Source organism: Aulostomus chinensis, chromosome 13 (genome assembly GCF_037954235.1).
Source record: "Aulostomus chinensis isolate RoL2024-O1b breed Wild chromosome 13, RoL_Achi_v1.0, whole genome shotgun sequence".
Classification (NCBI taxonomy): domain Eukaryota; kingdom Metazoa; phylum Chordata; class Actinopteri; order Syngnathiformes; family Aulostomidae; genus Aulostomus; species Aulostomus chinensis.
In genome coordinates, this window is record NC_141332.1 from 18262099 (window position 1) to 18276609 (window position 14511).

The 14511-nt window shown below is 41.3% G+C and overlaps 1 protein-coding gene across 1 annotated transcript; it reads right to left on the reverse strand.

Annotated features, from left to right (window-relative positions):
• Positions 1-452: 452 nt before the first annotated feature.
• Positions 453-11702, reverse strand: LOC147251283 (uncharacterized). Its single transcript, XM_086221822.1, has 16 exons — positions 11347-11702; positions 10844-10952; positions 9274-9487; positions 8811-8953; positions 7722-7890; positions 7541-7596; positions 6269-6459; positions 6067-6177; positions 5815-5940; positions 4981-5079; positions 4729-4887; positions 3197-3824; positions 1746-1809; positions 1493-1671; positions 1220-1308; positions 453-1130 (listed from the first exon to the last, which is right to left on the reverse strand). The coding sequence occupies exons 1-16, from the start codon at positions 11527-11529 to the stop codon at positions 1032-1034; spliced, it is 2619 nt and encodes an 872-aa protein (XP_086077948.1). The 5' UTR covers positions 11530-11702; the 3' UTR covers positions 453-1031.
• Between the last annotated feature and the right edge of the window lie 2809 nt (positions 11703-14511).

Sequence of the window (14511 nt, forward strand, 5' to 3'; positions counted from 1 at the left end):
TCAGATCAGGACTTCTGGTTGTTCCGAGTCAAAACTCATCATGGTGAAGCTACGTTTAGCCTCCATCTCCCTCAACTATGGAATTTGAAGAGCTGAGACGTTTCCTTTTTTATTTTTAATTGAGTTATTTGTTGTTCCTCTGCTTCACTCTGTAATAAGCTCTATAGGTTGCCTTTGAGCGTGAAAAAGAAAACATTTAGGTGGTTCAAATCCAGATGCTTACACAAATTAATTTGCTCAGAGCTTAATCCAATAAAAATGTGATGAGACAACCACTTTAACGGAGCTGTTTATTACAACAACAATTCCAATTCATCTCAGACTTTACTTATAGGATTTCCCCGGGTGGATTAACTCATTTAGTTTAAATGCTACTTCTAAGCAATTAAGCTGCTTTACGGCAATTTTCTTTCACAGCACCTAAATTGGACATTAAGAGAGTAACACAACCGAAAGTTTTAAATAAAATATTTTATTCAGAATTCATTCCATATATTAATACATTTCTTCAAGTTTGCTGTTGCTGTACTAGCTTTGGCAAATGAATGTCATCAGTAATTCTGAAATAATCTATTGTGTTAAAAAGTCCTTTCAGCCATCATAAAACACCTCCACGAGTGCTCCAAGTGACACAAGAACATTTAGGAAATTGTACTTGATTCAGGTGGAAAGGTGAAGGGTGGAAACCAAACCCTAATGGAAAAGTTATTTACTAGATTTCTTTTTTTCTTTCTTTTTTTTTTTAAGTTTTTACATTCGAGGTGTCAAATATGGCTCCAACAGATTCAGATTTACAAAGTCACAATGGATAGAAGAGTCAATGCACAGTTCAACAATACAAAACAAAAACCACAGGACTGAGAAATAAACGCCATGTTTATAACTCTGAGGTAAAAACATGAGAGAAGTGGTTAACTCACACCTACACAGTAACGGTCGCAAATAGATTAAGGCATTTAATAAATAATGGGATTTTTCTAAAAAATTTCAATTGTTAAAAAACAAAACAAACACAGGCATGGATTCACAGATCAGGTGGAGGGGTTGGTCACTCTCTGTAGTGCGGCAGCGCTCACATTTAGGGAATGCTCGTTGGGTAAAAATTCCCGTAGGAGGAATGACAAGAGCATCTGTGGGGAAAACAAAGTCAGTAACTTCATGGGGACAAGACGTGGACACCACACTACAAGATGGTGAAAGCACAAGTTAAGGCACTTACGTAAATCAAAGTTTTGTTCTTGTCACTGTCCTGGAAAAGATTAAAAACAGACTCCATATCTGTTTTCTTGAGGACAAGGTAGTTTGAATCTACAGAGAGAACAAAATCAATCAACACATCATTTTCTGATTCTGATCAAGCATTTCTGCACCACTGCTGGTGAGTCTGACAGCACGAAGCCTCGGTGTATGAAAAGGGCCCACAGTTTGTTGTGTTTTCATGCCATACGGATAAAAAAAAATCATGTCAAGATTAGAATGATCAGTTGCCTACATCGAGCGTTGATGAGGTGGTGCGCTCGATCCTTGGTCTCATTTTTCTCCTCGTCCGTGCGAGCGGGTGGAGGAGATGCTGCCGGAACCTGCGGCCATTGTTTGTCCCGCAGCGTGTCAATGTATGAAGCCATCTGCACCTCTGTTGGGTTCATCTTGTTTAAGAAAGAGTTCACTTTCCTGGAGAGGAAGACTTCAGTCAGAAACATTCAGTCCAAGACACAAAAACATCATCAAGCATGGACGAAACTTACTTTTTCAAGATGGGTAAGACAGGTTTCAAGATGGCATCAAAAATGTTTATAAGAATGGAGTTCCCTATGAAGACAGGAAAGAGTATCAGCCTTTATAGACAAGAGAATCTTGAAAGTTCCATTCTGTTGTTCAAGTTTCAGTTTTTCAGTCAAAAACGTTCTGGGAGACAGGTCAAAGTCATTCGATGCAGATCAACGCTCATAGCTACTTTCAAGATTTGTGTCTATTAATTGGGGCTGTTGTCAGCTGACTGGACTTGAACGGCGCAACGTATGTTTTCAAGCTGACCGTTCATTTTCTGCAATTTCAACACCCTATCACATCCTTTCATAGGACACATTTACTCATTCAACTCAATCTCAACTTTGTGGAAAATACACTCAACTAGACAAGGGGACAGACATTGTTCTCCCCTCTGCGCCTACGGTGAAGGAGCAGAGATCCAGAGACCAGCTGAGAGATTAGCTTAGCTCAATGAACAGTACAGGATGGGAAGTGTTAGCATATCTGCATAAAAACCATCAGATTCCTGAACTAGGGTTGTTGAACATTTGTCATCAAATCATTTAAAACTGTTAGACATAGATAAAGGCATATAGCCAGAACTACTTTTGTGATTTGATGCTGCACATTAAAACTTTGGCAAACAAAACCTTTATAGAGTAAAAAAAAAAAAAGAAAAAGCGACTGCTACTACTAATCATGGCTGTCTTTGCCAGAGAGGATGAGGATGATTACATCTTTGGTCAAGGGTATGCTAACACATCCCTTTATTTCCCTTTCCTTCTAATTCATTGCTCAAAACTAACTAGCAGTCAGGTCCGTGGTCTCAGCTTCCGACTGCACACACAAGAGAGAAGCCGATCTTCTCGTCCGGCTGTGGGGAGGATGACAAAACTATTTTCCCAATAAATTGGCCTGTTCCTTTAAAAACAAAACTACAGACAATTTCAGGTTGAGCATTAAACTGATCTCAGTTGTTTGAATGCCTCTTTCTACTATCCAGCAAACAAATCCCATCAGTTTAGGAAATGAAGTGAAAAGCTGTCAAATAAGTTTGCTTGAAAAGTTCAAAGTTGCGTCTCTGATGGAGCATTTTTAAAGAAACATTTGCTACTCAACATCAAATCCAGTTAGCCATGGCTTAGTATTCTATGAAGTTATGAACTGAGCAGCATTAACGCCACACTGATGCTCTATTCGTGTCAATCATTTCACTTTTATCTTTAGCTTGTAACTACAATGCCGTTTGGTTTGGAGCTTGCTGTGAGCAAGAACGCACCACTCAAAGATTTCATCAAAACATCTCAGGCTTTCAACCCAAAATACCAAGTGATGACTAATAAAGACGCTAATCTCTTTAAGTCTCAGCATGATTTTCTTGGATCCAACAAAGATGTTCAAACATTCTGAACACATTAACGACTCAGCCACTAAACTGTGAACAAACCAGAGATTTCTTTCAGCAGGTCAAATATGGCTTTAGTAGCCTCCAGCTGCTCCCAGTTGACTTGGGTCTTGGGACACTGGGAGTCCTCCACTCGTGGTACAGTCCCCTGGTCCTTGCCTCTCGACTTGTTAGATCCACCTGATATTCGAAAACATATTTTCTCCTTTTTGCTCGACCTTGAACCGAAATTAAGCCACGACAGGCCTTCTGAGCTCTCCCCAGGTAAACCTCCATTTTGGCTTCGCTGTGGTGTGCAGTCTGAATGAGGCTGGTCTTCCTCACTAGGGTTTTTTGTTGACAACAGAGACTCCTGTGACCTCGATCGGGTTATTCCCCTGATGATCATTTTAAAGTGTGAAGTTAAAGGATTATCAGAGTCCTCGGTTTTGTCTTGGGAGCAACTCCGGCTAGAGGGGTCTGAGCCGACAGCAGGCAGAGGCTCCTTTTCAGCTTCAGCTTCCTCAGGCGATTCTGAATCAGACTCACACTGGGAGATCACAATAGTTGGGAGGGAAGCGCTCGCGACATCACTGCCCTTCTCAGTCCACGTGCGGGGTTCTTCTAAAGATTGTCGCGGTGGAGATGGTGGGATGGTTTCATTTGGGGTCTCTGTCTGAGGGTTGGTGTTCTATAAAAATAGAGAACAATCAAGGTGTGACAGCTGACCCGTGTCCTTTATGGGGCACCAGAACCTTTGCAAACCTATAAAAAAATGTTTTAAGAAGAGCCATTTACAAATGGTGCACACGACATGTTTACGGGCAATCTTTATGCCTCTGTGCAAGTGGTAGCTGCAGGCTAGAGACATTTCAGGGACACCTAATTCTTTTAAATTTGGCACAAACAAACGCGAGGATGAACAGACAACTTTTTTTTTCCCTTAAAGGTGACTGTCACCTCACATAATCACAACAACAACTGCCTCAAAGGAACTTCTTCAAATTAGCCACAAATGTCCAGTGGGACCCAAAGATGAAGGGTAAAGATATTCATGCTCAGAGGTCTCGGTCACATATCAGCGTGGCATACCACTGAAATTTGATATTCTTAAACAGATGTGATTCTAGAAAATGGCTGGTTTTGATTTAGGGATCATTCTAGTTGGAAATTGTAACTTTATATTTTGCATAAATAACTGCTGAGATCTGAGAAGATCACAGGGGTTGGAAATTTACAGCTTGACAAAGGGGCGGTTGTGCTCAGTCTACCAGCCACTTCAACAGGTGAATAACATGTGAAAACATCGCAATTATAATAAAGCGATTTGAGACGTTCCACAACATAGATGGAATCATGAGTCACCAGATGGGTGGCAACAGGAAAACACTCCCCCGTCACCAGAGGACACGCGGAAGAACAATGTAGCTGGTATACTGTACATGTAGCAGTCTGGCAATTAAGTTCATGCTTTTTAGTACATCAAATCAATTTAGTTTTGGCTGTCATCTTGCCATTGCATTCATTCAACAATTAAAACAAAACAGTGCCTGTGCAGTCCTTGAAGATATTAGGTATTTCTTATGAACCCACACCTCTTCTTCCTCGTGAGCTGGGGTCAGGAAGTAAGCCAAGCTGCTCAGAAGGCCCCACACGCCTCCATAATGTTCCTCTTCATTCAGCAGTTTATCGAGAGGGCAGAGGAACTGAAACACCGGTTGAGTGCGACCAATCAGACTATCAGATATTAGTTCCTGGGAGAAAAAAAGAAAAGATAAGAAATTGAGTCATGTTGTGCTTCTCGGCTGCAATGCATCAGTCCACCGGTTTTTTCTACTTCTCCTCACCTGCAGGAAGTGCTCCACTGATGCTTTTGCTTCCTCTTTGAACTCATCACTGACCTGCAACTCCTCCAGCGCCAAGATTGGGGGCAGACTGATCGAGTCCTGGAACACGGGAAAAATAAATATGAGGATTTAAAAGTGCTTGAGGATGCACTTGTCTTTAAAAAAAACTACGGCGTGAATGCGTTTCAGCGTTGTGGTGCACAGAGGTCACACTCCAGTCTCGTGAAACAAAGTTTGTGATTTGGTTTCTCACCAGTGCTTCCCTCTGGCTCATCATAGGCAAAGAGTTTGGAGCAAATACCTTGTGTTTCTAAGCCAGGCAAAGCAAAAAGAAACCTACAGTTTCATTTAAATATTGTAGCTCTTGTAGTTTCAGTAGTATTGCAGTTTGGTCCCCACTGGCCCGGATTCTTACTATTAATTTAGATCCACTTCTAATTCTCATCATCCCTCTGGCCCTCACAAAACAAGGCAGGCAGAGACAAGCTGAGACAATAATGACTCCTGAAAAATATTCTGCGCTAGGGCTGGGCAGTTAATATGACATTGACTGTTAGTGCAGTGTAAGATGCGGAATGCTAATGATCATGACACCTAAATATTGACCAACTTGATGGGGGATTATTTTGATTTTTGATGGATGATTTTTTTGATCAAGCAGTACTATTCTCTTGCGTCCCCTTCCATGTTTAAATAATTTTGAAAGCTAGCAATTTAACATCACAGCAGAGAAAACACCTGGACTGGGTTTGAATTAAACTCCCCTACTCAGTCTCTACTGCAGGATTTTCAACACATTCAACAGACCAAGCAGGCTCTTTGGCTGCCCTTTACCTGCCATCTGTTCCGGAAATATATAAAATCAATGTACGTCTTCTTAATGTCCCAGTGTAGATTTTCAGGGCTGTCCTTTTCCTCCAGGTGAACTGTGAAGATTAGCTCCTCATTCTCCCAGTCAGCCTACAATGCAGATAACGGTGACTCAAACATTAACATACCATCCAAGGACAAGCTTTTACAGAGCCTCAGCAGAGAGATAACAGGCCTCCGGGACATTCCACACCATGAGTGATATTTATAACTCACATGAGGGATGCTGACAGCCCAGCAGCCAACGCGCCACATTTCATAAGACAGCTTGAATTCCATCATATCCTCTTGGACGCTTGTCAAGTAGTTCTCCAGATCGCTGTCCTCCTAATGGTGTTTTAGCCGAAAAACAACAATGAATCTGTCATGTTTCACAAATTGTCATCTCCAGTGTAACATACTGCAGTGTGTGCATCACCCTGTCAGAGTCCTGCAGGCTGTGAACGGAGCCCTCCCTGCTGCTGACATCGTCCTCATTGGACACATCTCCCTGGATAGCCATGATCCTCATCACCAGCTCCTGCTCCATCTGCTTCATCTTCTTCTTCTTGGCTCTCTTGGTTTTCATCTTGTCCACAAATTTAGACCACCCTTGTTTTAATCTGTTGCCTAAAAATGAACACCAGACACGGATTAGATCATTTCGCAGTTTGTTTCACTATACACATTGTAATTTATTTTGATGTCTGTACACCACCAATCTCCTGTGACTGTTGGATATGAAAAATATAACATCACATTCTTTTTTGATCTTCATGATGATTTAAAAGAATAGACTTTTTTGGGTAAAAAACTTTTTGCCATCCTCTTCTGATGAGGACAGGAAGATGGATGCCCTTCTCTCCTCTTTGTGTATGAGAGAGCTGAGACCAACAGAGACTCGCTAACCACTAGTTAGCTTAGAGCAATGAACGGTAGTCAATGAGAATTCTGAGCGTATCTCAATCGAGAGTCACTAAACAGATCAGGTTCAGGGGAGGACAGTAAATGAACCCTGTTCTTTGAAATCAGCAGTTAGACGGAAAATCTGCACAACTTTGTGAGGAAGCAAAAATGTGCCTGAGCGTCACTGTGACAGGGAAAAGGAGGGTAAAATGTACATTTATTCTGGCATGCGGGCATAGAAATGAGGAGTAATCAAACTTTCAAAGCTCGTGATGTATGTGACGGCTAATCAATTAACATTCGATCAGAGTTAGATTACGTAGACAAATAGTAGCAAATTAAGGAGTTGCGCCCCCCCCCCCCCCCAGAACATGCAATGTGAATATTACAATAAATATGCAAGTAGCATATCAGATGGTTCTTTATCGTGGCATCAATGCTGATAAATTGCGAGACAAATAAACCGGAGATGATTGAAGACGGTGAATATATCTGTTGGCAGAGGAAACAAGGGACTAATTATGTGCTGGAAGCAAAGCTGTAACACAAAAAATATTGAAATATCACAACACAATGAAATTAATTAAACTGTTGTACAAGTCTTCAGGCAGGCACAGTTCTTTATTCTAATACAAATACCATCAATCTGCCTCCTAAAGAATATCCAGGAAGGGTTTTTTTGTTTTTACTCAAAAAAACAGAAAACCAGGGTAAAACTGTGTGTGCTGTTCTTACAGGTTTCGTTGTCACAGAGCTATAAATCAAACAGGCCCTGTAGTTGGAGAATTCATTCACAAAAACAAACCTTTCCTTTTGCCCTTGATCATGCTGCTGGCTGAGGTTTCTGCTTCCTCTGAGCTCCTGGTATAAAACAAAGGACAGCCAAACGAAGACAGGTCAGTTCTACTTTCATCACAACGAATAACTGACAGTTGCTTTGATGGTCCAGTCAAGCCAGCGGGGTGCAGAGGACGACAGCCACTCACTCTTCACTGCCCTCCCTGTCCCCCTCCTGCGAAGCCAGAGAGGCTTGTTCCGGGTCTAAGCCACACAGCTCTGCCACAGAATCTTTGGGAGAAACGATGTCAAGCTGGTTCACCACCAGCTGGTTAAGGTTGTCTGGGTCCGACAGCCATGACACCAGCTGCGCCAAACCTGACAAAACAGCCACAATACTTGAATCCTTTACAGCAGTATGCATTTCCAAATATGGTCAAAAAACACCTAAAGAACTTGGTGAGGGGTAACTTTGAAGACTGTGAGTTTGTGTAATACTGGGTTACCGTGGAAACGCCACCAACTCTGATATTTTGCTAAAAAAAAAAAAACGATCCCCACGAGGTGAGATTTCGTTCAAACCTCGTACAGTTCAAAGCGAGTCCCAGCTTGAAGACAATTAAAAGCTGGATTTAAGTCCTCACTTAGTGGATTAATTTTCTTTTTTAAATCCACTTTGTTCATTAGGTTCTTTTGTTTTTTTTAAACTGAATTAATTCACAGAAATCCAATGTGAAAAGTTTAGTACTGAACAAAATAATCATGCTTAGAATGTATGACAACAAGCATTCTTCTCATCTGGCCCTTCGCAGGAAACTTCCTGTTTTATCTAGTTGAAAATTAGTAGTACAAAACTGCAGAATATGCATGTAATCACATATAATCCTTAGATCATCGGGATTAGTTAAGGTTGCGAAAAACATCATGAGAGGAAAAATTATTTTCACAGAAATAATATTGGCGACAGTTCCAAACGAAACCAAATGACCCCAATCAGTTGCAAATGATGAAAACACTCATCAGAAACCAAAATACAAAACCTACAGCCATAAAATCATTTATTGTAACAGCCTGGACACACATTGCACAGCAAGACTTCTACCAAATAAAACTTTTTTTTAGAAGAAGAAACCCCTAAGAAGAATTAGCAAATCTGTTCTTTCATGCAACCCCAAAATTCATGTTCTAGGCTTGACGATGCTACGGACCATGATGGATTACATACAAATCACACTTGTACAAGACCTCATTGGAGGCTTAGCCCTTATGTAAGTCTAGAGAATTGAATGCAACCTTACCCTTTAAGGCAACAATCTCATTTAAGGCACAGCGGTTGACATCTTGTCCCCAGAGGTGTTCGGGAAAAAGGTTACGTACCAGAGCATCAGACAACTCCCTGAGAAGTGCAATCTCCTCTGCTCTGCAGCTGAACAAAAGCTCTCTGGGACGGAAACAAACCCAACAATTAATAAGACCGATCTGGTTCAACAATGTTCCTCACCACAGATGGGGAAATCACCTGATCTAAATCTCGAGATTGAATGAAACACATCATTCCTGATACACCATTTCTAAGAAGAAAAGCCATCAGGACGTGACTGCAGGTGTGATCCAATAAAGTTAGGTAAATTATTCATAGATAATAAAAGCTACTGAAGCTTTTTATAGAGTTCAGAAACATTCCTGAGGGGAAAACGTAGCTGAAGCAGCACCAATATGAATATTGAGTCATTCCACGAGAAATATGGTGTGAAGTCTCACCTGTCAGGCTGCTTCGCATTATGCAAGTGCTGGGTCAAAATACGGATTGAGCCCACGACAGCCTGGCAAACATCAAAGCCTTTGGCTCGCTCAATGATCCGGTCGATTACGAAGTCAAACTCCCTGCTGAGCACCTGATGCAGAGGCTGCCGCTCACACGGCTCAGGAACACAGTACCACGGCAGGACCAGCTGAGCGTAGGCACACTCAAACACTGTGAACACACAACACCACCAGAATTCACATCAACTCCGAACTCCCACATTCCAACTCCTACTGAACATCAAACTCAAGGACTTGCCAGTGAAAGTTGAAGTTGCTTTTTATACTCCACTTCCACTTGTCAGCTCCAGAAATCCTATGGATGTTATTCATTTCAAGCTTCAACACAAACATCCACGAAAGGGTTTTGCCTCAGCGTTTTCTTTTAATGATGAATAAACATCGCAGAATTTCAGTGCTACGAGTGATAAACCAATATGAGAATTTTGGCCGATGCTCCTGTTGCCAATTGCCTCTCCGGTACTCAGAAGTGTGTGTTTTTAGCTCATGAGGATTTCGTTTCTCTCCTGCATCACTTCTTTATTTAACTAGAAGCTTATAGAGGCTTCTAGCCAACAAATGTCTGTCTATAAAACTCTCAGGTGCATCATCCTGTATAATCCACGTCTTCTTTATCCCGCTGGAAGCTCAACACAACACTCTGATTTGAGCTAAGAAACCATAACACCTCTGGTTCTGTGCTCGTCCACTGTTGCGCCAAGCGTGACCAGCTGGCACATCCAGTTAAACCAACTCACTGTAGTAATGAACTCGGAGTGTTTCACTTGGGTTCTATTTTTAAAATCTTCAATAGAAGTGTTTGCGGTTTACTGAGCGTATGGCGGGATTAAGATGATGTGGATTATACCAGATGATGCACCTGAGAGCTTGTAAACTGATGTTTTTGGACAGTTTCGCTATTGTTTTGTTGCTGTAGCTGTCAGTGGCCATTAGCCTCAAGCTAAATATAGGCAGGAGGCTGTTTCTGCATTCTGGAATCACACGCACAAGTGATGCAGGAGAGGGAAAAAAAATGTTTTCAAGGCAAAATTCTTATCGCCGTTTTCAGAATCTGTGAGTAATTTAAATGGAAATTACGAATGTAGATGTTCAACATTCTCATTCACGGCTGCAAAATCAATCATAACCACATACCAGCTGATTAAATCAAGGTTAGGCAAACAAGCAAACACAGCTTTCAATGATGTATCACACCCCCTGCTATTTCCTGTTTTACATATAACATGTACATACTGTACAACCCATCTACAAAGAGGGTGTTTTCCCCCTTGTCCTTCCTCAAAGCCCCTCCTCGCTTCATGTAACATGAGCTCCAGCTGCAGATGTGTCTATGAAAAAACCGTCCTCCTCAACTGTGTCGAGTCAAAACACAGCAAGGAGAAGGGGGGGAAAAAATGCACCGAGGTCAAAAGCAGAACCACAATTATCATTTACCACAGTGCACTTCTAAAAGTGGACAGAGAACCAAACAAGAGCACATGTTGTCGTCTACTTCCACATGCCTCACCTTGCTGTAGAGACTTCTTTACATATGGATACTGGGACTGAGGGGTCTCAACCTGGCTGCCACTCTCTTCATCAGTCCACTCACCCAGCAGCTGTCCATCAGCAGCTTCCTGGGGAAAAAAAACAACAACAACAACAACAACAACGAAAACACACAGCCAATATGAGCAAGGAAGTGATCATATTCAAAACATGTAGGACATGAAGTGAACACTAGGTCAAATGGGACTGCGTGAAAACAAGTTTTGGTATTTAAAATACCGAAAAAGCCCCTCAGGCTGTGACTGATACTTCAATATTTGACTAGTTTTGAAGCTAGTAAACATGACAACCCATAACTAATCCTTGAGTAGGAACTTTAAGGCCATCAATGCAACCTTTGTAAACGTGCAAGCGTGTTTACGACTCGAAGGCTGAGTAAAATGTCATCACATCAGACGCAAATGTCAATCGTTCGTATTGGTTTAACCCCGACAAAGAAAACTCGGTGGAGATATTTTGTACCTGAAGAGGATTTTCTCTCGTCTCCTCGTCCGTTTGGGTGCCGCTCTCTCTTCCGCCGTTTCCGAATAACAGAGGAGTTGAAAAACAAAAGAAACCTAAAAAGTATTGTATCACGGTGCGGCAGTCTGAAAAGTACCAGACCAAGACCAAGGTTATGGCGATGGAGACACGCCATAGACACATCTTCCTCTCTTACAACACACTCCTCTCGCAAGCAACTTTGAGAAGGAAAGAGATTAACATAGTCAAGGCTGGCGTGCTCAGCCACATCTTCAGCAGCGAGGAGGAGACGCTGGGTCTTCCTTCGATGCACGAAGTCAAAGAGCGGAAACACACGAACGTTTGTCGGGCGAGTGAAAGCGACGCTGTGATTGGCTGATGACGGTCCGTTGATTGTAACTGCAATCCACAGGTACACTTTGAGCTAGCAAGCTAGCTAGCTGAGCACTGTCGTACTTTATTTCCAGGCTTTAGTCTTCGTTATATTATTGTGGTACTTATGAATAATTTCTTATTGTTTATTTCGTTGATTTGTTAAACAAAATAAATGCCTAAAGTCCCCCCTTTGTCACCAATATGTTGTTTGCTTCTAATTGTTTGATTGAGTGGTTATGCTTCACTGTGGGGAAGTGTATAGGATTATTTAATTTATATATAATAACTGGTTATGGCCGATAACTTAAATTCACTGATTTTGATATTGTCTGTTAAAAAAATACATTTTGGATGATTTACAGAAAAAGACATTTAAACATTGTAAATCGGAAAAAAGAAGTCATCTTTCTTTATTATCAAAACGTTTAGAAAAAAATAGATATTGCTCGATAAATGGATATATTCATTGTTGTTTACGTGATTAGCAAAGAGAGTACAGTATATTCAAAAAGGAAAAAAGGCCAAATATGTCAGTACCAATGCCAATGCAAATATTATGCATCCCTAGGGTAGAATGAGGTGTGTATATACATGCTGAATTTGATATTAACAGGCTGATTTCCCATGCTTTCTATAAATCCTCCTCTGTGCTCATCGAAAATCTGATTTTGGGAGGTGGGTTTCTGGGCATGATATGTGAGATCACAAATATTTTGGATTCTAATCCTTGTCCAATGTTCAGCAGAGGATGTTCTCTACGAAGCCTCCGATGCACAAACACTGATGAAGAGAAGTAGATGTTGCATGTCCAACAGCTGAACGAATGGACTGAAAAATATTTGTATTTTTAGGATTTTTTTTTCGATGAAAGAAGAAGTAGGTGGTATTTCAGGGATTTAATTGTAAAATTATATTTATTTTCTGCATTTAACATGTCAGATACACATTATACGATTGAACAGAGTGCTGATGTATGTCTTCGTGACTTGATACATGAGAAGTTTTTTGGGGGGGAGGTTTTGTAAACAAAAAAACATAACTGCTCAGTACTATTTAACAGACAAACCCAAAGAGGGAATTTTTTTGACTGCCGAGATCAAAATCAGCAGAAACCTCATATAAACCTAAACTTAAAAACACAGTTCTACACAAATCTAAATGCAGATTTTGTCTCCCATTACTGAGAGCGCGTTAAACACACTATATCATACAAATCAAATTAGTTTCAGTGTTCATAACAACACCTATCTGTTTGTAGAACTACTTCTTAAGTTTGCTTAAGGTTGACATGTACCAGTAAGAGCCACACGGTGGCGCAAACACTTCCCTCAAAGATCCGATCAGAGGACCGAACGGGTTTCTATTTTTATGATGATGGCAGTGTTTGGACCTTATGTATACATCTTGCAGCTGCTAAGTTAAACAACACACAGCACAGCACTGCCAAGTATCACATCTGCACTGGAGGACACGATGAATATTTAGTGAAGAAATAGCTCTCGAAGTATGAGTCATGATATTCAAGCCTGAAGAGTAAAACATTACGATGCATCAAGTAGCTTCTCCAGGCTGAGTGCAAAGCGGCGAGGTCACGACCCAGCTGAGCCATGACATGATTCAGTCTCGCAGCTGAATTATGTAACAGCCTGTCTGACGGGAGGCTTTCAGTGGCCCAGAGTGAAGGGAAGCATCAGTGACCCGCACACCTCCACATGGACAAGCGCATGCATGGCTGGAGACTTAAAATAAGTGTATTTGAGGAGGAGGCCACAGCACCTTGACCTCAAACTCCTTTTACTGTTAGGGACTGAAAAATTCTGGGAGATCTTAGTTACTGTGCCCTTTGGATTTGCTCAGCTGTTGTTTCACACCTTTTAAAATTATGATTTTATCAACCAATGGAAGAACCACAGAGGCTCGGCTGAAATGGGCACGAAGAGAAAACGTTTTCTAAGAGCAATCTCAAGCCAAAGAGAAACATGAATGAACACCACGAGAATTGTCTGCCAGCTCTTTTTGGGTGGCGCTTGTCTGATTTGTAGCCATGTGACCTGATAGAGGCGTGACATATCTGCAGCTTCCCAGACAGGCAGTGTGAAAATGATTGTGACCCACGTTGCGCCTGATAGGCTAATCCCCGTTCAAGTAGTTTAACAAGTGTGGGCTGCTGCTGAATGAAGGATTAACTACCTGCTGAGAGAGACTTTTGTGAATGCAATGGTCAAAACACAGCATTGAACCAGATTTTCCTGGGTCAGGGGTCACGTCCAAGACTCTTGAGTACTCAAAGGATGAGATGTCCAGTCCAGTAAATCATGTAATCTGATAGTGCTGCTAAAAATGAGGCCATGTCCTCCATTAAAGAGCCTGTGTGAATGTCCTGTACTGTGATTGTGTCTGAAAGCTACTTACCAGACTGTGTGCTTTTTAAGTTCAATGGATGTCCACATTAATCTTTCTGCGCAGAATATATCAGCTTTAGACATACACATTATAGTCAGTGAAGAGTCTTATTGCCATATCAGAAAATTATGAGGCAGAGAGAAGTGACAGAATTAAACATTAAGCGCAATTAGGTTATGTAAACCTCAGTGTAACTTGGTTCAACTGGATTACAGCTGCAGAGATGAATACTTCATGCAGGGTTTGCTGCAGTTGACAGAGAGCCCGACTATATTCTAATGAGTCTGAAGGTTTACTGACAATTACATCATGGCTAATCAAAAATTCAGATCACATGTTAACCCTCTTAATTGAGTCAGTTTCATTTTTCTAACCTTGGATGGATAA

Bases quoted from the DNA above. Each gene is read 5' to 3' on its own strand.
- LOC147251283 (XM_086221822.1), bottom strand. From the start codon at position 11,529: ATGTGTCTATGGCGTGTCTCCATCGCCATAACCTTGGTCTTGGTCTGG. The intron at 3,825-4,728 runs GTGTGGGTTCAT...CTATTTTTATAG, and splicing joins CAGCTCACGAGGAAGAAGAG to AACACCAACCCTCAGACAGA. The intron at 1,309-1,492 runs GTAGGCAACTGA...TTCTCTCTGTAG, and splicing joins CCACCTCATCAACGCTCGAT to ATTCAAACTACCTTGTCCTC.